Genomic DNA, 21,996 nt, shown 5'->3' on the forward strand with positions numbered 1-21,996 from the left:
TGTTTTCTTTCCTTTATACGTTTTGGTTCAACAATGCCATTGATTCGTACTATGCTACGCTCTATGCGTCAAACTGCTCTGACCACTAAAGCATTTCGGATCCCTTCTACATGTTGCTTGGATTTATTGAGAGGTTTTTCCAATGTATCTTTTCAACAGGTTTCACATATGGAACCCTCTTCTATGACCCAGCTTCACGATGGCATTGATGCTCCATCTAAAACAAGTTCCAGGTAAAATAATATTTTGTTTTCTGTAATTATACAAATGCTATTGATTTGTATTACTTTGATTTAGTGTTTTTGGTTTAGATCCAACCGCATATTCACTTGATCGCAGTATGAATTATTTGCTGATGTCTGCATATTACTTATACATACATTAGAGTTACAAAAATCCCTACTACAGATATTTCAAAAGCAGTTGAAAAAGTTGTTTACAAATATGTAGATTGCTCATCAGATAACTGGAAACAAGTTCAGCTTGCTAGCCCTTCACTCAAATTTCGGGTATAAAATGTGTCTTGGTTTGTATCTTACAGCTGTATTCATATAAATGGAACTTTTCTGTATCTTGAAGCTACTGTTTTGCTTTGAGATATACAGTATTTGAATGATTGACTCCGATTGGCATGTTTAATTCTTGTTCCAAACAACGTGTATCATATGATACATAATCAAACTATAGTTTTGAATCCTCTCTTTTTCCTCATTCGGCAGTCATACATTGTACAATCACCAAGTTGGAACCTAGATTCATTCATTACAATCCAAATACTGGGTTGTTTTCAAGAAAACAATGTTGTCCAGTAGATTTAGTGCAAATTATTATTTCATGAGATTGGCCGTCTATTATGTATTTTGACACCCTTATTTAGCGCTCCATTCTATGTGAATACAGTTGTAAATTGTAGTCATTTAAACTAACTGTTTTAAATATTGTAATTATATTACCAAACTTTGTAATTTAGATTGTATTTGATGCCATGATTTCCACTGGACGATCTGTATCAAGCGCAGAACTGTCCAACTTGTTTACTACGCAAGACTTGTTGAATCTCTTGCTAGAGGAACAACGCTCATCGTCTTACAATCCCTTCTCTGGACGAAATGAGATTGAAGAGTTGCTACTGGACGAAGAAAGCAAGAGCATACTTCCACCCAATATCACATACACCAACGAGTCTTCATTCAAAGCTCGTGTTCAGCCTGAACCTATTTTTGACGATACTCTTCCAACCATTGTTCGTGCTTCTATAGTTTAAACTAAATATTAATAAAAAAGGCAGCTCAAAGTAATACAACGATTGCTGATTTTACTTTTGAATAGTCTAATGCTATTGCAAATATTTTATTCAAGCTTGATTAGCAAAAAAGTTGGTAATGAGTACCAGACTTGAAGATGAAACACTTTAGTTTTTATACAAAACTTGTCGAGTTTTGTCAAGGAGTTCAAAAACAATGTTGTTCAGTAGATTTAATGCAAATTATTATTTCATGAGATTGGCTGTCTATTATGTATTTTAACACCCTTATTTAACGCTCCATTTTACGTGAATACAGTTGTAAAAATTCTTTTCAAAAACTGACCAAACAGAATTTCCCAAGAATGGGCAAGGTAACGTTTGAAGCCAATTGAACTGCTTTCACAGCGTATCATAAGCATGGCTTTGATCAAGAGTGTACTTTTAGCTCTTTAATTTTCTGGTATTGTATTTTGAGACTACGGTCCAGCTTGAAAGCTCATTGATACAGATGAAACCACTAGAAACCATTTGATCCATTCAAGTGTTTTAGTAGGAGTTGAAACCAAACCGCATTCGTTTTTGGATGACTCTATGCATTGCTATTTAGTGGACTGAAGGAATCCAACTTAATTGTGCGTCATGATCGTATATCTGCTACTAATTTTACAATTTATTCAACTTTTATTTTCATTGTGAACCAATTTCATGCTACTTGAAAACTGTCAAATCCAGATTACTCCAGAAAGTATTCGTCAGATTTCCAAAGGTTGTCTGACTGACAATGCCAACCTTAATGATATTTTGAGTTTACTAAAGTATTGCAAAGTAAGTATATATTTAAAACCAGTGTGCCGATGCACTAATAGGCTGTATTATGATTATTCAAGTCTGCATTCAGAAATCATTACTAAAGTAGTTGCTATAGAGTCCAAGTCCAGACATTGCACATGCAGCAATTACATCCCTTCAGTTTGTTTTTTCTAAACTGATTGCTTCTGGAATGCTGGAAAAGCGCCAATCTGACGGAAAATCTAGTACTGAGCTTGCTACATGGCTTCGCGAAAATCGTGCTCAATATTTCGAGGTATTACGAGAAACCATGTCACACACGGAACCCAGATTGCAGGTAATTCAACAGTTTGTGTAGTTGTGCTAGATTGCAAACTTGCATAGTTTTCTTTTCTAATTGCTGTACATTACATATAAATCGCAATTAGCTTGTTTCGTTTGAAAAGCATATTCAGCTACTTAAAAATATTGCTGAGCATCACAATGAATTTCAGAGCAACCTATTTCTTCCCCTTGTTGAAGTACTATTGTGTCAAGAATCCATATCAGGGCCACTATTGGCAAAGGTTGTGCACACTCTCAACAAACATGATGATCTTCGCTTCTTTTTTTTCCGTAGTGCTTCGTAAGTTCAAATATGTAAACCTTTGTATTCTTCACTATTTAAAACTGATTTAACTTTATCTGGTTTGCGACTTATTTGATCTGCAGCAAGGTCTTGACTGATCAGTATTCGGGGAAAAAAACAGTACGCATTTTAAATAGTTGTGATAAAAAGCGTCGCATTTAAATTTAGCAATGTCTTGATGTACTAACTTGAAACCATGATGTTGTAGGAATCCACTCCTCTTATAAACATTCAAAACGCATATACAATTATCAGCAAATTATCTCCAGCACCAGATTCTTTTGACTCAATGAAACTGCTTTGTGAATATAATTTGGCTGAAGGCAAGGATGAAAATCCCAACCCGTTTACGCAACCCACCATTTATTGTCGCGCCTTTAGTAATTGCTGGCTTGCATTCATGCGACATTCACTACCTAGAGAGATTTACAAAAGTTGCCTAGAGTCCCTTCATCAAAAAATCATTCCATACCTTTCCAAGCCTGTACTTTTGATGGATTTCTTAGTTGATGCTTACAACACGGGTATGAATTGACGATAAAGCAGCACCAAACTGTTTAGATGAAGTCACTAAACAGCATTTCCGAATTTTTGATTTGACTAGATGGAATTATTCGCTTACTGGCTCTTAATGGCATTTTTACGCTGATTACTGAGCACAACTTGGACTATCCTGACTTTTATGCCAAGCTATATGCCTTGTTTGACTCCAATCTGCTACATTACAAATACCGTGCTCGTTTTTTCAGATTGGCTGATATTTTTCTTTCTTCCTCGTAAGTTTGATGGTTTAAACGTTTGCTTGCTCCATACATTTCAAGGGTGATGTTTTGCAGCATCATTTCAATGTTTGGGCATTTCCCCTGTCATTCATCTTATGATGTCACTTGTCGGCTTAACCTTTCATGACATACTATGTAGATACCTTCCATCATATCTGGTTGCAGCATTTGTCAAACGTATGGGACGCTTGTGCTTGACAGCTCCGCCTGCAGGAATCATTATGATCCTTCCTTTTATTTTTAATCTAATGAAAAGACATCCATCTTCGATTCAACTCATTCATACGCGACAAGAGAATTTGGAGCAAATGTCTGGTAGGCACATTTTGTTTTTTGATTGAATGTACCATACTTTGCAAGACCATCGACTTTGTCACTAATTCAAAGCCATTGTAAAACAACAGATCCGTTTGATTTTACTGAAATGGATCCTAGCAAATGCAATGCTCAAGAAAGCTATCTTTGGGAAATCCAGGCATTACAGATGCATGCTGTTCCTACTGTATCTGGTTTAGCTCGTGTGTTTCAAGATTCACTAGCCAAGCCTTTGTATGATCTCGAGGATTTCATGGATTATACATACAAATCGGTATGTAGAGTAGATCGATTTTATTTTTACAAAGCATCCGACCTTGTACGATTGTTGTATATGCCAATGTGCTAATTCAACTATTTTTGGCATTAAATATTTGTAGATGGTTGATTCCGAAGTGAATCTCAAGAAACGCAAGTTTCTTGAAGAGGAACCTCCAGCAGTCAGTATTAAAGTGAATCAAGAGTGGCTCAATGGCACTCTTTGGGTAGAAGCTTGAATTAAACATGTGTTTGCACTGGTTGCATTGATATGCACGTTTCTGATTTATGTTGATACTGCCTTTTTCAAACTGGAGATTCTTTTGAAGTTGAATGGCTGATACTTATTTTTATTTTTTAACAAGTAATTCATTTACTATACTGAAACTGCAATCCATAGATCTGAATATGCTCAACTTTGATAGAATGCATTGCCATGTTTATTCAATTTTATTTTCCAAAATCTCGCACAACGCAAGATGCCATATAAATAATACAACTAATATACTGAGTGACATAGATGGCGTCGAGTCCATTAACAATACATTACAAAAATATTAAATTTTAAATCGATGTCGGATTGACTACAAGCATGAGTACTGAATGCAAGAATCCGCAAGTTTGAATTTGGAGAATAAAATTCTTGCCATTCTTTGAAAACTCGACTTGGATGGCAGATATGGATGACGGCGACGATGAATTACTTTACAGCAGCAACAATGCACAGGATAATGACATTTCAGATAATCATCGCACTCTTGACTGTAAGGTCTAATCAATGCATTGCAGACTCTTCAATGCATTGATTTGCAACTAGATATGCTGACCTAATTGTCATGACCATTTCTGGTTCATATTAGCCACTCATGTAGATGAAAATAAACCGTCTGGCAGTGACAACCAAGAGGCCAATGACGCCGATGACAGCGATAGTGATGATGTACGACTTTTCGAGTATTAAATTTGTAGATTAGCCAAGTGGTTTGGTGGAGAGTGCGCTTGACATCTTTAATATACTGATCTTCAATGCTGGATTATCAACTACATTGAACTGTTTAGGACATTGAGATTGTGCTTGCAGTGCCAGACGATGCTTCCATTTCAGGATCTGGTGTTCCAGCAGCAGGAAATGCAGACTCGGCGCATACTGCTGCAAGTGCAGCTATTCTACCAGCAAATTCAAAAACTGTTCAATCTAAATCAGCAATAGGATTGCCCATCCCAAGACAAGGTAAAGTTTAGTAGATATCGAGTCCAGCTTGCCGAATATCGGCTTGAACTTGTTGCAGAATATTCAATTTTGCTAATTCATTGTTTTTGTAGATTCAACTGCTCCTGCTGCACAACAACCCGCTACTGGATCAGGGAAACCTACTATTGATATCGATGCTGTTGGACAATATGAGGGAAAAGATATTTTAGATGTGGATACGGATCAATTTGAAGATAAGCCATGGAAAAAACCAGGTGCAGATATCACCGACTACTTTAATTACGGATTCAATGAACAAACTTGGAAAACATATTGCAACAAGCAAAAGATGATGCGAGAGGAAATCCAAATGCAGAAGCGACTAAATGTAACCAAATTCTTTGTATTGTAAGTGTTGGATTGCTAAAATGACCATTTTTATTTCATTTCGTTACGCATAGCCATACGATCTTCCAATGGATTCAGACTATGGATTTGACATGCAAGCATTTGCTGCTCAGCAACGTATGCTGGGTAATCCCATGCCGGTTTTTTCTACTGGAAAATACCAACGGTTACCCCATACTGGCTATGGCGCAGATAATACTTTAAAACAGCAATCTATTATGGGGAAAAGACCACGAGATGAAGATGATTCTGTCAAGGTGTTAGGAGAGCAAACTATTTCTACTGATCGTTCGCGAAACAAAGAATCATCAGCTTCTGGGCATCAAGGAGGGTCATCTTTGGATATTCCAGGTAATTTATTGACTGCATTGCACTTTGTTCTTGATTGTTGTAGATTTTAGCAATTAAAGATTCAATGCATTGATGCGCAGCTCTATGCACTGAATGATTTTGCGTTGATATTTTAACAAGTGATTGCTGTGATTACGCAAGTTAACATTGAACTTTGAATAGACCATCAAAATCCACCCACCCAGATGGGTTTTATTCCTTCTGTGGTATGTAATGTGCATTTTATTTGACTTTAATCATATATTTGTTTAAAATCTTGAAACACTAATTGGTGCATTTTTGAAACGTATATTTCCAGAATGTATTTGGAGACATTCATAGACATTTCCCAGGAAACCCAGAGTTGGGAGTTATTCAGCAGCATCCAGTGTTTGGCCAGTTTTCTCAAGGACCTGGTGGAAATATACCACGTATGGATCAGTAAGTAAATTTTATTTTTGCTCTAGCTACATTATACTTTTGAAACATTCGCTATTGTATTTATATACGTCATATGCTACAGTAACGAAAAGCTAATTGGATTTATACATAGCTCTCTGTTACCACGTCCTTTAGATGGTGTTTTACCTGTCCCATTTGGGTTTGATCCGCGTGCAATACCCGCTGGTCTTGATCCTCGTGCCTCTGCTGCCCATATGGCTGATATCTCGGGAAAGCCTACTAACATTTCGGGCCAGACAGACAGAGATCGGGACTCCCGCGAAAATCGTGATAGGGGACGAGATCGTGATAGGGACCGAGCAAAGGAGCGAGATCGTGACCGTGGCAGAGACAACAGGGACAGAGGTCGAGATTCGCGTGATAGTCGAGATCGAGATCGTGACAGGCAAGTACATGCACGCAATCATTCATTCAAACATTAGGCTGATATTGACTAAACTATTGAAAATTATATTTATTATTATTTTCAGAAAGAGGCGGTAGAATATCCTACAGCCCACTAGTATTCATTGTTGATTGCATTCACCAGGTTGTCCCTCTTTAAGGACTTTGTCTTTGATACGTGTTTGTCTGCCTGAGGCTCCCTACAAAGATGTGTTTGGAAAACAATCGCATTAAAACAAATTGAAATAATAAACTTCTTCTTTGCTTTATACACCAAAAGTGTCATGGACTTACTATTTCACGTTGGCGACCAACTGGCTGTGAGGCGTCTGCTTTATTCATCAATCGGGGACGTCGTGTTCCTTGAGTTACATCTGAGGTCAAGCCATGGGTACGCTTATGGGACAGGGTAGAAGTGCCAGTTGTGTTTTGTTCCGGCTGACAGTGAGCGTCAACTTTAGAGTTTACATTACAAACTGTTTCAGATAGCACACTGAGCTTTTGATTAACAGGTTGCTGTGATTTTGTATTCATGGGCAATGAGTCAAAATTCTCCAAATCTGCAACAATATGAGCGGCCTGTATCACAGGCTTGCTTTTTTGCAATTGAATCTGATTCTCAAGCCGCATGATCTCTAGCTCTAATTGGCGTTTTTGTCCTTTTTCTGAAAATTAATAATACAACAATCCTGTCTGGTTAGAAAATATATTGTCAGAAAAGCGTCAATTAAAACAACCCTACCATCAGCAAGACACATGCCCATTGTTTGAAGTTTCTTTTTTAGCATATGCACCTCTTGTTCAAGCATAGCTACTTTTGTCAATGACAAAATAAGCTATTTTATAGTTTGTAAATGCAGTGTCAATATTGGCACATTTATAAAGTCAATAAAAAAACATGTAAATCAGCTTAACCTCAGTATTTTCCTCTTCGGATTGCTGTCCACTCTTGATTGGTCGATTGTTTTGCAAATATGAAAACGCAGAAAGCGCTGCTGGCTCTATTTCCGAGACATTGTTCTAGTAAAAATAAAATGTGGTATGAAAAAGTAAATACCGAGATCTTATGTAATCATAAATCAATATCAAATCGAAAATAGTTTTAGGTAAAAAAATACCGGCAAAACTGAGTGCTCCAGCTTTCTATCAATCATAGTTTCCTGGTCTATGGACCTAAAATTGCATACAAATGTAAATAAAGCAAATCAAATCAGCAGTTTCTAGTATATATTCAAATATGCTGCATCAAAATTTACTCGAGTGATCGACGCAGTCGTATCTTAAGATCCTCTATTTGCTTGTCCCGCTCTACAAGAGTTTGTTCAAGCTCAGAAACTTTGCGTGAGGCCTTTTTAAACTATAAAAAATCGTCAATAAAAAGGAAATAGCATCAAAAATAGTGCATGTTCATGGCAGTTCACTAACCTCAAACGCCACATTGTAGCCTGTACTGGTTTGACTAGAATATATGGACTCAAAATCTTCAAATGAAATGAAACCACGATTCTTGAGCACGTCTTTAGCTGCATCCATAATTATCGATAATGATTGCAAACTAGATTGTAATTGCTCATATTCAATATGTGCAGCTGCCAGTTTAGACTCTAGATCGTGTACTTTTTGACTCCAAAAAGCATCCGTCTTTGTAGAGCCTTCTTTTATTTGATCACGAAGTGCAGCAATCTATCAACAGTGACAAAAGTAAGTATTACTTAATATGTGGATAAATAAAGTGCAGCTTTGCAACTATACCTCATTAGTGAGGTCATTTGCTCGGTTTTGTAAACGGGTTTGATCGCAAGTGCTCTGTTTGGCATCTTGTTCAAACAATGATATTTCGTTTTCTTTTTCAGCACGCTCATCTTCAAGCAAAACGCGCAGTGTCTCTGTATCCCTGCATTTTTGAGTATACTGTCGATCCAAGTTGCATATTTGCTGATCTCGCTCAATCAAGTCCTAATATTCCAGATGGTAAAATGTGTGAATTTAATAAAACCTTGTTATAAAATATACATCTGTTAGTTTTAAAGCATCCTACAATCTCCAGAGATGCGATTCGCTCTTCAAGATCCTTCCTATTCTTTTCGTAAACACTGTTTGTGGACTAAAAATTGTATAGTGACATAATATGAGTGTGTTTTTACAAATTTGTTGATATAAAATCTAGTACTATTCCAATCTCACCTGTAGTTCATAATGCAAAGCATCCAATTCTGTCGAGATTGATTGACAATGCGACAGCTTGTCATCGAGACGTTTTTCCAATATACCATTCATATCCATAAATTTGAATTTTTCCTGGAATAAAGTATTCATAGTCTACATACGTACAAGTTAGTTAAAAGCCTTTTATATACAAAGCAACAAATATAATCAGTGCATCACCTGGTGAAGCTGGAAAAGTTCGGACATGGTTGACTTTTCCTGCTCTAGTATAAACAGCGTATCGCTACATAAAGGCTGATGGTCCCGTTTAAGACGCTACAATTATGTGTCAGACCACAAGATATTTATGATCAAAAGTATATAAAGCATAGATATTCACCTCAAAGTTTTCATTGACAAGTCGGTGTTTTTGGCCAATTTCCTCGTGCCAATCAACATGACAGTTTTTCGAAACGTTATTACCTTCATATCTTTTTTGTAAAGCAGTTATGTCTAGAATAAAATCAGTATATGCGATATGAACAAAAACACGACGCATTTCTTACTTTTTTGAATTTCAGTCGAAGCTTTTTTAGCAAATTCTAAGGATTGTTCAAGTTCGCAATTGCGCTTGAATTTCGTATAAGCGTCATCAATTAAAAGGCAAAGCTGCTCCATAAATTTATAAATATTAACTTCCTTGGCCCTTAAATAAGATTCTTTCTCTTGAAGCTGTAAATAAAAATTATGTTCGAATTGATTTATCCACGTATAAACATGATTGAGTTGGATCTCAATAAAGTGGCTCATAGCAATCAGCTGGTTTTGCAATTCCAAAGTGCAAACCTCGGCAGAATTTTTATCAGCTTCAAGATGCTGAATATCAATTGCACTTTGAGTAGCTGCGGTTTCCATTTCTTTCAGTGTCTGTGCCAGTTTAGTTTCAAGATCCATCATGTGACACTCAACAATCTCTTTTTCCGAAATAGCACGTTGAACATCATCTAAACCTTGATTTATAAGCGTTTCCTTTTCGTCCATTACCTGTATAAGTTGGCCTTTTAGCTCATGCACCAAATCATCTGCGGCTACCTTTTCGGCTTCAAAACGTTGAACATTGGCCGTACTTTGAATAATCAATAGTGATTTTTCTTCCAAAATATGCTTAAATTCCATTTCAGAATCGAGTAGGCGTTCCTCAATAGCGTTTTTCTCGTTTTGAAGTTGCTGTACAACGCTGGATATTTGTGTCAACTGAGACTCAAGATCACGAACACGAGTGTTTGCAAGATTTTTTTCTTTTTCAAAATGCTGAATCTCAGTTGCATTTTGAGCAAGTAAAACTTCTCTATCGAAAAAGGCTTGTTTCAATTGGGTCTCGAGCTCCAGTGCACGTGCTACAGCCGATTCTTTCAAAAGTTTGGAATTTTCAGCATTCTTGAGATTCTGATCGATAAGCTCATCTTTTTCCTGCATAGTATGTGCTAGCTTATCCTCCAAATCGGAAACACGCATTTCTGCAGTATCTCTATCGAAAAAGGCTTGTTTCAATTGGGTCTCGAGCTCCAGTGCATGTGCTACAGCCGATTCTTTCAAAAGTTTGGAATTTTCAGCATTCTTGAGATTCTGATCGATAAGCTCATCTTTTTCCTGCATAGTATGTGCTAGCTTATCCTCCAAATCGGAAACACGCATTTCTGCAGTATCTCTATCGAAAAAGGCTTGTTTCAATTGGGTCTCGAGCTCCAGTGCACGTGCTACAGCAGATTCTTTCAAAAGTTTGGAATTTTCAGCATTCTTGAGATTCTGATCGATAAGCTCATCTTTTTCCTGCATAGTATGTGCTAGCTTATCCTCCAAATCGGAAACACGCATTTCTGCAGTATCTCTATCGAAAAAGGCTTGTTTCAATTGGGTCTCGAGCTCCAGTGCACGTGCTACAGCCGATTCTTTCAAAAGTTTGGAATTTTCAGCATTCTTGAGATTCTGATCGATAAGCTCATCTTTTTCCTGCATAGTATGTGCTAGCTTATCCTCCAAATCGGAAACACGCATTTCTGTAGTATCCTTTTCAGACACGATACGTTGAATATAATCCATATTCTGAATATTAATTGTATCCATCTCACTTATAGTTTCAAAAAGTTTAGACTCGAAATTTGACGCAAGAGCTTCAGCAGCCTCTTTTTCCATTATTGAGTGCTGTAGTGCTTCGATAGTCTTGGATTCAAAATCGCGTTTCTCCTGTAGAAAATCTTGTAATTGTACCTGTAATTGCTCTATCAGTGAGCTTTGATCCTTTTCCTTTTCACAGTAATGTCTAAGTTGATTATTTTGCTGTTCAATTGTAGACAAGTATTTTTTTTCCTGAAGTTGAAGTAAATGCACTTGTTCAATCGTTTCTTGAAGCTCGGTAGAAATACCAAAAAGTACAGTATTTGTCTTTTCTTGCTGCGCTTTAAGCTCGCTATTTGACATTTTTAAATCGCAAATTTCGTTATGAAGACACTGGCTAGCTTGCTTTTGGATATTGCACATGTCCAATGCGGACTGGCAAGCTGATTCTGAATCTTCAAGAGCTTTTGTAGTGCGTGTAAGTTGTTCTTTCGAATCTTCAAGATCCAATTTCAGCTATCCATAAAGCCCATTAGCAAGTCAAAAACTGTTAAATAAATCAAACACAAACATTGATCACCTGCTTATTAATAGACTTTTGCTTTCCATAATTTTCACAAGCCTGTTGAACAACTGTTTCATCCTAAATGTAAAAACATAAGTTTTAAAAATCCTAATATAAATACATATTAAGCAGCCTGATATACCTGCAATAGCTTATTCTGAAGTTGTTCAACCACTTTTTGAAGCTGTGTTTCTTTGGTCGTTAAAAAAGAGACTTTGAGATTATAAGATTGAATACAGGCGACTAAAGGCTAAACATGCAGTATATGTCATCAAGCCAAAGTCTCTACTGATACATGATTTGCATGTCAACAATACAAAGAAATACCTGCAATATTTGAATATAATGGTCATCAGATGGTAGTTGCTGTCCATCAAGTATTTTTTCAACTGCCAACTGCAAAGAGCAATCATGTGTCTAATTAAAGTCCAGTTATATACTGTTAGAATAATCAATCGCTATATATCTGCTTATGAATATCAAAAATCCATAGTGCATCACAATACTATGGCATGTACTAATCATACCTGTGTATCTGCGTTGACGGTTGTGCATTCCATCACATTACTTTCTCGTGAACAATGTCTACATAAGTTTTGAAAAAAACATTAGATCTGAAACAGAATTATTTCCAAACTTATTCTTACATCTTGATTTCTGCTTTTTCTGGTAAATTCTGATACCAAGTTTGGGTTTCAATTTTTTCCGACTCTGTCAATGCCGAAGCATTTTCAGACACACCAGGAAACCAAGTTTGGCGACGGTTTGAGCGTGCCTTTTTCTAAGTGCATTACATACAAGCCAAGTAAATTAATAGACCATGGAAGAATCAATGCATGCATACTATGATTAAATTAATACTTTTAAAGATCGATCGGATATATCCTCAAGACCAATGCATGTTGAATCCAAAATTGCATGCCGAAGCGAGTCGAGTTTTTCATTCAGTAACAACTAATAAAAAAACATACGTTTTTAAGTAATCATAAAATGCTGCCATTTAACTGTACTCAAAAACGCCAATGATTTTAAAATACCTTTTCTTGAATTCCATGCTTAGAGCCAGTTAAACTTTCTTCAAGTACGGCTTTCTTGCTAATTGACGGTTTTATGCATAAATCTGATGCATCTGGCAAAGGCTGATTCAAACATATTAGTAAAAGTGGTGTTGGTGTAAGCCAAAAAATCTACATACTGATTGAGACATCGAGTTTTCAGTAGAAGATTGGCCCGATTCTACTGTACGTAGCTAAACATATTGACGATTTCATTACAAAATTTGCATGTTACATAAGCAAACACATGAATGATAAATGTATATTGGGCCAAGATACAGCGTACTTACCTGAACCAATTGTTTTTTGAGTTGATCAATTTCACGCTTGTATCTTTTTAAAAGAGTTTCATCCGAGACCAACTATATAATAAAAAGGGTTAGATTCATCAAACGCAATGACTCTAAAGCAATATTATCAAGTAAAATGATACCTCATTAACCTGCGGTTTGTTAGTGATTGTTTTGGCTCGACTAGCAAAGCGAAGTGTCGAGTGTGTTTCATCAGAGTGTAGTTGAGCTGGTGTAATGGTGCAAATAATAGCAGTGTTTGCATTTCCTCCAATGGATGGCTGAAGAATCCTTGTGAGCTTTGAGTCGCGATATGGAATATGACGTCTGTATTCAGGTGAATTAATTAGGTTCAAAAGTATCAGCCATTGGCAGCGCAATACATGTAGATGTATGAAAATGCAATACATACTTGTCACCACCATCTGATAGCTTTCCAATCACTGTCGATAAAGTAAGAAGACTTTTGTTGATATGACCACCTTCCTTGAGACGGATACCCTCTGCACCGGTGTGCCCAACTCGTTCTGAGCCAGCTAGATCTACCAGATTCTATTATAGTAATGTTAGTCAGGGTGCTACGAGTATATTAAAATAGTCATCATAAGTGGGTATAGACCAAGTATTAATAAATAGTTTAAACTAAAACACTAAATGCATACCAATTGAGAAACTTTGACTGCGTCTGCATTATCCTTTCGAAAGCGACTTTCCACAACCTAAAGTGCAAATACAAGTTAAATAGCAAAATAAAGTCACCACAGATTTAGTTTGGCTTACCATTTTAAAAATGGTATGCGAGCGACTACTTTTGTCATTCATGTTGGTTTCTCCAATATGGCGGTTTCCTAAATGATTAAAAGTGTGATCAATTAAACCATTGTCCATTTTGAATCATATTGACTCCAGTGATCGACAATTAACAAAACGAGCCTGATTTAAAATAAAAGCATTGCGTATAAAAATCGGCACCTACCTTCTCCAATAGCAAGAATTTCTTTAATCTGAACTGCTGAACTAACAACATGCTCTGAAAGATTGCCAACGAATATATCACGCTGAATGATTCAAAAATTAGCACATCAATTTTATATGAATGTACAAGCGAGAATAGTTTGAGATACACACATTGATGGTTTCATGAATTTTCAAATTAATATTTCCCGGCTCGAGAAGGTCGCGAATAACTTCGTTATAAATCTCAAGGTAAGAAACACGCAATAGAAATTCACTATCTTGATTCTAATAATCAGCCAAGATTAGATCACAGCTTCAACCACGTGTTAATATTTACACTAGTAAACTGCTTACTTTTGAAATGTGACGAAAAATATTCTCAACTGCCAGCAAAATAATACCAGGCTCAGACTCATCGCCCATCATGGTGTGTGTTTTACCAGAAGATGTTTGTCCATATGCAAAAATAGTCCCTGTGTAATAAAAGATTGGATACACATTTAAAATTAATCAAATGAAAATAAGTAAATTTCTAGAATCTCATTGTCAATTCATTGCAAATTGAATTAAAACCATGCAAAAAATTCTCTAAAATCACTATATCTGCTTACCATTGATACCTTTCATGCAAGACTCTACAAGATCTGATGCCAAAATATTATATACATCCGCTGTAATTGATGCTTGCCCAAAAATATGATCTTATTAAAAAGTTCAAAGCAAACGAGATTAATGGATTCAAATTCGAACAGTGTTAGTAGATTAGTCTGGTAAAGCTAAACTGAATGAAAATCTCAATCTTTCATTAGACGTGAGCTCAACTACAACCACATTCACGTAAAATGGAACACTAAATAGGATTGTAGAATAAGCAGCCAATCTCATGAAATAATTGATGCCACCAAATTTATTGAGCAGTGTGTCTTGAACTCATAGGTTGACTGATGTTTGTGCTCATTCTGTATAAAAAAGTGTGCAAATAGTCACATCTCTGTTCCAATACATTCGACATCCTTCACACTTGTTCAATCTCCAACTCCTCTTTCACTACAAGTAAGCATGTGTGATTGGCATGGAAGCAACAGTCGTATTTCTGAGACGTGCGACCACTGTTTTTTGAATTAGAACGCAAATGTATCTGAGATTAGATACAACAAAGATGGGCTGTATTGACCACAGTCAAACCCAATATCTGGTGATCGTATGACGTATGGTTATATCAACTGGGGATAATCAGTTCAAAACTATAGTTTGATTGTGCACCATATGGTACACGTTGTTTGGAACAAGAACTAAGAATGCCAATTGGAGTCAAATATTCAAGTATTGTATATTCCAAAGTAAAATAGCGACTGCAAGATAGATAAAGAAAAGTTCCATTCACATGAATACAGCTGTAAAAGAAACAACAGCCAAAAAGAAATCATCAGTCCAATAGCATAATGTTGAATAAAACATACCAAACGTATAAGTCGTTGAGGCAGCACTAATACCGGCACTAGTTCCTGTTGAAAAACTTGCACATCGCTGGTCATTCATCTGAGCCATGGACCCAGCTACAGTGGCAGTATTCGTCCAGATCATGCTGGAATTATGACCCCAAGCATATCCGGTTTCACCAACAGCCTTTTCTCTGGAATTAAGTGGACGAATACGAATGGCCACAGAAACATCAACGCTACAGTCTCTGCTCTTATCTCTTTCATCCATACAGTAATGCACTGCTTAAAGCCGTATTCACGTAAAATAGAACACTAAATAAGAGTCAAGTACGCAATCTCATGAAATGATTGGCGTCATCAAATTTACTGGACATTGTTTTATGAACTCTTTAGTTGCTGGTCTGTGCTCGTTTTTGTATAAAAAACTAACCGAATGTTCACATTTCTGTTTCAATAAATCGTCTATTCTTTACGCTTGTTCAATCTTCAACTCTCGTCTCTACAAACTAAACAGTGGATAATTGGCATGTAGAATTGCATCCCTAAAATATGTTGAACTAGAACGCGAATGTATCTGATTAAAATACAAAGTTTGTATAGATTTGGCAACAATCAAACCAATATTTGGATTGCAATGCATCAATTTGGTCATTGTACAATGTATGGCCATGTCAAATGATGAGATTACTCCAGTTCAAACCGATGGTTTGATTGTGTACATCATACGACAAACGTTGCGTTTATTGAAGGATTAACAATGTATATTGATAAAGTTGATGTGTAGTATAGAACACTGCAAATAACTAACTATTGACCATCCAAAGCAAAATAATAATTAAAAATGTTTCGTTTTGCATGAATAGTGCTAATTATATCTGACGACAATACAAATTATATTCAAAGTTTAGAAACTATTCAAAGCTGTTTAAAATCAACCGATCGATACACATGAGAGCACAACATCAACCCAACGTGATGGTCTAATGGCTGGCCAACAGGTTTCATGTGTGATAATACTGAATGACTGTCGAGTTAAACAGCACTTGCTATGTCTGTTGGGTTGAGCATGCCAAGATATGTATTGGTACCACCACATGATACATTACAGTTCAATGGGTGTTTTAAAAATGTTGGATTGCTATCTGAAATATGTATTTGATACAATCAATGTGATTGATTCTGTAACATGTCCTGGCAGAATGGAATGAATTCAGCATCTAGATCTACCTATTTCAGATCCACCTACAAATCGTCGTGTTTTGCTTGATGGTGCACACAACCCATTGGTTGCTGTAGTTCGTGCAGACTAGGTCAACCATCAACAAAATGCAATAGCGTTACTTGCACATGTTTACTGGATTGTTGAATTTACTAATGGAATAGATATCCATAATTTACTTTCATGCCTTGTTCAACCCAAGATCGTGTTTGTCGTTCCATTTGCACAACCACTTGATATGCCTTGGATTCATTCAGAGGATACTCGTATTATTGCACATGTGGCCGATACACTGATTCAAGGCGATACGCCATCGCAATGCTTTGACAGTTTTGCAAATGCGTGGAACGTTATCACATCTAATAACACCGATTGCATTGTTGCTATTTGTGGTTCACTTGATTTGGTATCTGAAGTGTACCGCACTCTACACATGACGTTTTAGAGTCTACTTGAATTTGTGTTTGATACACCATATTTGTAATGAATACATTTGCATTGGTTGATGGCTTGCATGCATACTATCGTGTATTTTGAGATGCTCTAATGCATTGAATTGACTAACCATCTAGATGCAACCCAACATGAATGTGCGGAAAATATCACATCAATGTACTAAACTACTCTAAACAATACACTATAATCAAAGTAAATTTGAAATCTACACATTCATCAACACAATCCAATAGACATACATATACAACAAGATTGAACCACAAACAGTCTAAAGTTGTGGAAACACGACAGTAGAATCAACAAAATGGAAACTAAACACCATGTGGCAAATGAGTGTTTAAACCAAGCTTTTTTAAATTCAAAGTGATTTTATAAAACAATTTAATGGTTTTGTTTAAAAGGTGTTTAAAAGGTATTTAAAAGATATTAGGATAGGGTATTTTTAAAAGATATTTAAAAGGTATTAGTGGGTATTTTTAACAAGTTATTTAAAGGGTATTTTTAAAAGATATTAGTTGGGTATCAATAGGGTATTTTTAACAGGTATTTAAAAGGTATTAACTGGGTATCAGTTGGGTATATAGTGGTGGAGGTGGAGATGGAATTGAAGCTTCCTTCCAAAAGCTTCAAGTCCAAAGTTTAGATCATCCATCTCCGCTTTGGATTTCGCGGAGGATGGGGTTGATCTGCGTCAACCTCGCAGTTGATCTTCCGTTTTCTGGAAGATCGCTCCTTGATACAAGTATCAATGACAGGAGCACTGCTCGTGTTGCGCCGCCGCGCCGCTCGCAGGTCTCGCTGTTGGTTAAGTAACTCCAACTTTGCAACGTCTTGCAAGGTTGGTGCTACTTTAGCAGACCAAGTATTTTTTGGTTTGGTCTGCTTGACCAACTTGGAGACCTGCTCCGGCTTGACCCGCTTGACAGACCCACGAGCCTTTTTCAGCTCGGTCTGCTTTGCAAGTTTGGGCATCTAAGTGTGAAAATGGTAAAGTTTAAATGTAAGTCATTGCTGTTAATAATGGCATACAAATGCGTCAACTTACTTTTTTTCCAGCCTTGGACTTGGACTTGACGCTTGGCTGCTCCACTCCTGCCAGTGTGTCCTTTACCGGATCACACGCATTTGTAGTCTGGTAAAATAAAAAGGATGAGTACAAACATCTATACAATTACTAACCATTTCAAACATTTCAAGCATTATTAACACTTACATCTAGTGGTTTGGATGGAGCGTCATCCAGAGCGAATCGGACCGTCTTTTTTGGTCGCTCAGCCAAAAAAGACTCGGAACTGCCAGCATCCTGGGATCCTTGCTGTTGCTGCATATGATATCCATCTTCATATGCAGCAATCAGACTCTCCAGGATCTTTCCAAACCCAGCCCCGGTTTGGGAAAGATGCTGAAGAGTCTCAGCAAGGCGTGGAACTTTGACAGTATCCACCAGGATGCGCACTCCCGGCATGAAGTCAACCTCAATACCTGGGAATGTAGGTGCTAATGTAATATAAAGTAAACAATTGCTTTAGTAGATCACATACATTGATATACCGCTGACATTTAAAACTATATATTACGCGTACCTGGCAGATCCTCGACACCCACGGGATCCTCGGCATCACCCATGGGAATTTCAACATCCATGGGGATCTCAGAGCAGTCTGAAGTTGGCTCGGTTATGTCAACCAAAACCTCAGACCTGCGGCTCTGCCTCACCGAGTTGACAACATTTATGGAGCTTTTGAGCACCAGCATGTTGATCAGGCGGCGACCTAGGGGTAGTTTTCTAACATACCCTCGGTACCGGAAGTGCTCCCGGTGACGGATAGAATTGCTGAGTGATGACATAGGCTGACATACTCTCAATCTATCAACCTCATCGGGAAGCTTACTCCTTGTGTACATCATCTGATCAGCCTGTCAAATACAAATGGTTGACAAATACCAATAAATAAAACATTAGTCAACCATAACTATACAGTTGTATCAATCCAGCACATCTTGTGTAATTTCAAGGCTAAACCCAAGGTTTATACTAATACAACCAACTTACTTTATACCGAGTTTCAAAAAACTCTTTGTCACACGCTAAAGCTCGTTTCGCATAGCTGTATGACAGCATAGATTTGTGGACGTCACTATAGGATTCGATAGGTTCAACTGAATGATTATTCACAGCTGATTCTGGTGTGTGTGTTGTATGTGATGTAACTGATTCTGGAGCGTCACGCTGTTTTTCAAATTGCAATATTCTGGCTGCCGCAATCAAGGATGAGACTATAATGTAAATGTTTTAAAACAATCCATCAGTATAGTTAGTATCAACACACTACAGCCTAAACAATCCACAATACATGCATTCACATGCATTCACATCCAAAACTCGTGAGAAATTGATACAAAAATCACACACTTACTTGGTGAAGCAGGGATTCTTGGATCATTGATTGTACTGATTGCACTGGATGTATACATATCAGTATATATGTTTTCCTGATTTGAACTAGTCAATCACAACATTACAAAATTATGCACAAACAACAGTAAAAGTTTAAAGTAGCATTCAACCCATTGTCCCATAAATCAAATTAGGCATCAACCAATTCAATCCCAAATAATAATCAACCAGCACATCATACCAACCAACACAAATCACAATTGATACACATCGAATGACGTTCAATGATATTAGATAGCATCAAAAACAGTCAAAATCATTACCATCAAAGTCGCGTAGTCGGAGTCGAATCAACAAAATTAAATTCGGCAACGTTTCGAGTACATCCCAAAATACCGTAAATGCAATCATCAAATCGTAAATAATACACATGTAAGTAAACAGTCATGTTAGCAATGTGTTGTGTAACCAAAATACAATATTCAGATGCACAACTATAATACAAATACTGTACTGCATACCTTTCTGGATTCATGCTTGCTTCGGCAAGGTGTGGTGCATTTTCACAAGCATTGGTTGGTTGGAGAATAGTGTTTTGCACACTACGGCAAGACTGTTTTGGATAATCAGCCGATAGGATGTTGAGACGGGACCACAGTGAGCTCATTATTGGTATTTGTAGGGTGTCAGGAAATGGAAATGGAAATGGAAATGTAAAACGAGTTGATCTCGAAACTTGATAACAATAATATGGGTAGCAGTTGTAATAGTTGCAATAGTTGCTGCAAACTAATACGTTCAAACAAGTAGTGTGTATGACTGTTTAACAGAATACACAAGGAAAACAATCAGATCTGAGTTTTGGATCAATAGGTAGATGAACAAGCGAGTTTTGGATCAATAGGTAGATGGACAAGCAAGTTTTGGATCAATAGGTAGATAGACAAGTAAGATCTTGATCAGAAAGTAGGTAATGGTGTCGGATCTGGACAAACGATGCACTATTTAACTGAAACAATTGACATGCGAATCCCCGACAAGCCAAACTCTCAGCACGTAATAATCGGTTATATTGTAAAAACGTCCCGACAAGCCAAACTCTCTGCACGTAATAATCAAATGCATTGCAAAAACGTCCCGTAATAATCAAACTATCATCAATTAATTCGTTATTTACCTTGAATCCCAGACTCCGCACGCATCGACCTCGTGGAATCGAGTAACACAAACTAGCTGCATTAATGCATCAACACATAATACTTTGAGTTGATTGGACCATATCATCATCATCCCTCCGACTCTGACGGATCGGGGATCTATGTGCCAGCTTGAAGTGTGTGGGGTGGCTGGGTAGTGCGGTGAACGTTCCCAATAGTCAATCCATGTACGATGGACAATGCGTAATGCTGTGCTGCTGACAACTCCTGCAGCGGTCATGGCTGATGATATTAGATTCGTTTGTACTGCAGCTGATACTGCACAACCATCTCATACAACTATGCCAACCGTATGCTGTAATGTGGTCATGTATTGTGTCTGTCTGTCTGACTGTATATGTGATAGGCAGATCTACTCGATTGAATAGTGACCAAACACACTGCATGTTCATACTTGTAGACGTCTAGTACGACTGTAGTGGTTGATGGTTGTGTATGACTGTAGTGACGAGTCTGTTCACACGATTATTGCATGATACTCCAACTGCATCGAATACAAACTGCTCAAGTAGTCTTGAACGCAGTGACACCCGGTTCAGCTAGTTTACATGAGCAAGTATATCCACACATCTTCCGTATAATCTGTGCAACACATTGATGGTATACACAGATCCAGTCAGTCAATCTACACAAATCTGCACATTTTTACGCGTCTGAACTGCAACTCTTCACTACTACCTAAAATACATTGGTAATGCATACCAGACAAACAAGGTTTCATGCATTGCTAAAATCAAAATAGTACTACTGGATCTAATCAATACACTAGGTTAGTAAATACAACCCACGTAAATGTCTGTTTGGTATTCATTGCATGGATCAAATATACTGAAAATACAAATGTCTGTTATTCTGTTTGACTGGAAAATCAAGCACGCTAATATCAAAATACTCTCTTCATCTGATATACCCATAACATATATGTCATCAACTCAACACTGGTGATATTATGACATTGGTAGAAACCTGTCCTTTCAACTTACTGCTGATGGATTATCAAATCATTGAATTTTGAACAAATCGTTGGATTTGGTTCAATAGCAAGTCATAGTATACGAACAACCGATGTGTGCATTGTCGACAGTTGAATTGGATATGGAAACGGACCTAGTCACTGTTTTTCTGATAGCTTTGAAAGGCTGGCAACATCAACACTCACCACTGACCAACCTCATGTGCTCCAACTCACTATAAAATGTAGATCTACATATCAAAGAGTATAGTCGACCATGCTTCATTCCAAATACACAACAGTTCAAAGTAGTTTGATGATAGCCAAGTAAAATACAACCCCATATGAACAAGACAGCTTTGTTGGACAGTTACCATTGCCAAGATGATGC

At 37.2% G+C, this 21,996-nt stretch overlaps 7 protein-coding genes across 7 annotated transcripts; 3 read left to right on the forward strand and 4 right to left on the reverse strand.

The window, feature by feature from the left end:
* The first annotated feature begins 11 nt into the window (after window positions 1–11).
* On the forward strand, window positions 12–1,296 carry BATDEDRAFT_36241 (uncharacterized protein). The gene is made up of 3 exons (XM_006682796.1): window positions 12–233; window positions 386–509; window positions 971–1,296. Exons 1-3 carry the CDS (start codon window positions 34–36, stop codon window positions 1,262–1,264), a joined length of 618 nt encoding a protein of 205 aa, XP_006682859.1. The 5' UTR covers window positions 12–33; the 3' UTR covers window positions 1,265–1,296.
* Window positions 1,297–1,601: 305 nt separating this feature from the next.
* Window positions 1,602–4,294, forward strand: BATDEDRAFT_92532 (ribosome biosynthesis protein NOC4). The gene is made up of 10 exons (XM_006682817.1): window positions 1,602–1,617; window positions 1,979–2,071; window positions 2,172–2,372; window positions 2,464–2,660; window positions 2,747–2,783; window positions 2,872–3,187; window positions 3,268–3,439; window positions 3,585–3,760; window positions 3,850–4,034; window positions 4,141–4,294. The coding sequence occupies exons 1-10, from the start codon at window positions 1,609–1,611 to the stop codon at window positions 4,255–4,257; spliced, it is 1,503 nt and encodes a 500-aa protein (XP_006682880.1). The 5' UTR covers window positions 1,602–1,608; the 3' UTR covers window positions 4,258–4,294.
* A 394-nt stretch (window positions 4,295–4,688) lies between these two features.
* On the forward strand, window positions 4,689–6,832 carry BATDEDRAFT_28399 (cleavage polyadenylation factor subunit FIP1; the record flags this gene model as incomplete). The annotated part of the gene is made up of 8 exons (XM_006682738.1): window positions 4,689–4,782; window positions 4,879–4,958; window positions 5,078–5,249; window positions 5,342–5,598; window positions 5,672–5,969; window positions 6,132–6,175; window positions 6,268–6,389; window positions 6,472–6,832. 8 exons carry the CDS (start codon window positions 4,689–4,691, stop codon window positions 6,830–6,832), a joined length of 1,428 nt encoding a protein of 475 aa, XP_006682801.1.
* Window positions 6,833–6,877: 45 nt separating this feature from the next.
* Window positions 6,878–7,408, reverse strand: BATDEDRAFT_33822 (uncharacterized protein). The gene is made up of 2 exons (XM_006682787.1): window positions 7,089–7,408; window positions 6,878–6,994 (listed from the first exon to the last, which is right to left on the reverse strand). Exons 1-2 carry the CDS (start codon window positions 7,326–7,328, stop codon window positions 6,917–6,919), a joined length of 318 nt encoding a protein of 105 aa, XP_006682850.1. The 5' UTR covers window positions 7,329–7,408; the 3' UTR covers window positions 6,878–6,916.
* A 5,669-nt stretch (window positions 7,409–13,077) lies between these two features.
* Window positions 13,078–14,401, reverse strand: BATDEDRAFT_14772 (uncharacterized protein; the record flags this gene model as incomplete). Its single annotated transcript, XM_006682692.1, has 7 exons — window positions 13,078–13,291; window positions 13,377–13,516; window positions 13,627–13,659; window positions 13,724–13,812; window positions 13,941–14,022; window positions 14,093–14,195; window positions 14,259–14,401. Coding segments are annotated over 7 exons (804 nt in total), but the record flags the coding sequence as incomplete, so codon positions are not given.
* Window positions 14,402–15,154: 753 nt separating this feature from the next.
* On the reverse strand, window positions 15,155–15,631 carry BATDEDRAFT_92620 (uncharacterized protein; the record flags this gene model as incomplete). Its single annotated transcript, XM_006682852.1, has 2 exons — window positions 15,155–15,213; window positions 15,382–15,631. The coding sequence occupies 2 exons, from the start codon at window positions 15,629–15,631 to the stop codon at window positions 15,155–15,157; spliced, it is 309 nt and encodes a 102-aa protein (XP_006682915.1).
* A 2,046-nt stretch (window positions 15,632–17,677) lies between these two features.
* On the reverse strand, window positions 17,678–20,873 carry BATDEDRAFT_28401 (uncharacterized protein; the record flags this gene model as incomplete). Its single annotated transcript, XM_006682739.1, has 9 exons — window positions 17,678–18,010; window positions 18,084–18,170; window positions 18,252–18,535; window positions 18,622–18,955; window positions 19,092–19,315; window positions 19,456–19,541; window positions 19,958–20,171; window positions 20,460–20,587; window positions 20,614–20,873. The coding sequence occupies 9 exons, from the start codon at window positions 20,871–20,873 to the stop codon at window positions 17,678–17,680; spliced, it is 1,950 nt and encodes a 649-aa protein (XP_006682802.1).
* Window positions 20,874–21,996: the final 1,123 nt, after the last annotated feature.

Source organism: Batrachochytrium dendrobatidis (genome assembly GCF_000203795.2).
Source record: "Batrachochytrium dendrobatidis JAM81 unplaced genomic scaffold BATDEscaffold_18, whole genome shotgun sequence".
NCBI lineage: Eukaryota > Fungi > Chytridiomycota > Chytridiomycetes > Rhizophydiales > Batrachochytrium > Batrachochytrium dendrobatidis.

Excerpts from the sequence above, each read along its gene's own strand:
- BATDEDRAFT_36241 (XM_006682796.1), top strand. The coding sequence starts at position 34 with ATGCCATTGATTCGTACTATGCTACGCTCTATGCGTCAAACTGCTCTG. Across the intron at positions 234-385 it reads CCATCTAAAACAAGTTCCAG|AGTTACAAAAATCCCTACTA; the intron begins GTAAAATAATAT and ends TACATACATTAG. Across the intron at positions 510-970 it reads GCCCTTCACTCAAATTTCGG|ATTGTATTTGATGCCATGAT; the intron begins GTATAAAATGTG and ends TTTGTAATTTAG.
- BATDEDRAFT_92532 (XM_006682817.1), top strand. Across the intron at positions 2,784-2,871 it reads AGTATTCGGGGAAAAAAACA|GAATCCACTCCTCTTATAAA; the intron begins GTACGCATTTTA and ends ATGATGTTGTAG. Across the intron at positions 3,188-3,267 it reads AGTTGATGCTTACAACACGG|ATGGAATTATTCGCTTACTG; the intron begins GTATGAATTGAC and ends TGATTTGACTAG.
- BATDEDRAFT_33822 (XM_006682787.1), bottom strand. The coding sequence starts at position 7,328 with ATGAATACAAAATCACAGCAACCTGTTAATCAAAAGCTCAGTGTGCTA. Across the intron at positions 6,995-7,088 it reads TTGGTCGCCAACGTGAAATA|GGAGCCTCAGGCAGACAAAC; the intron begins GTAAGTCCATGA and ends ACATCTTTGTAG.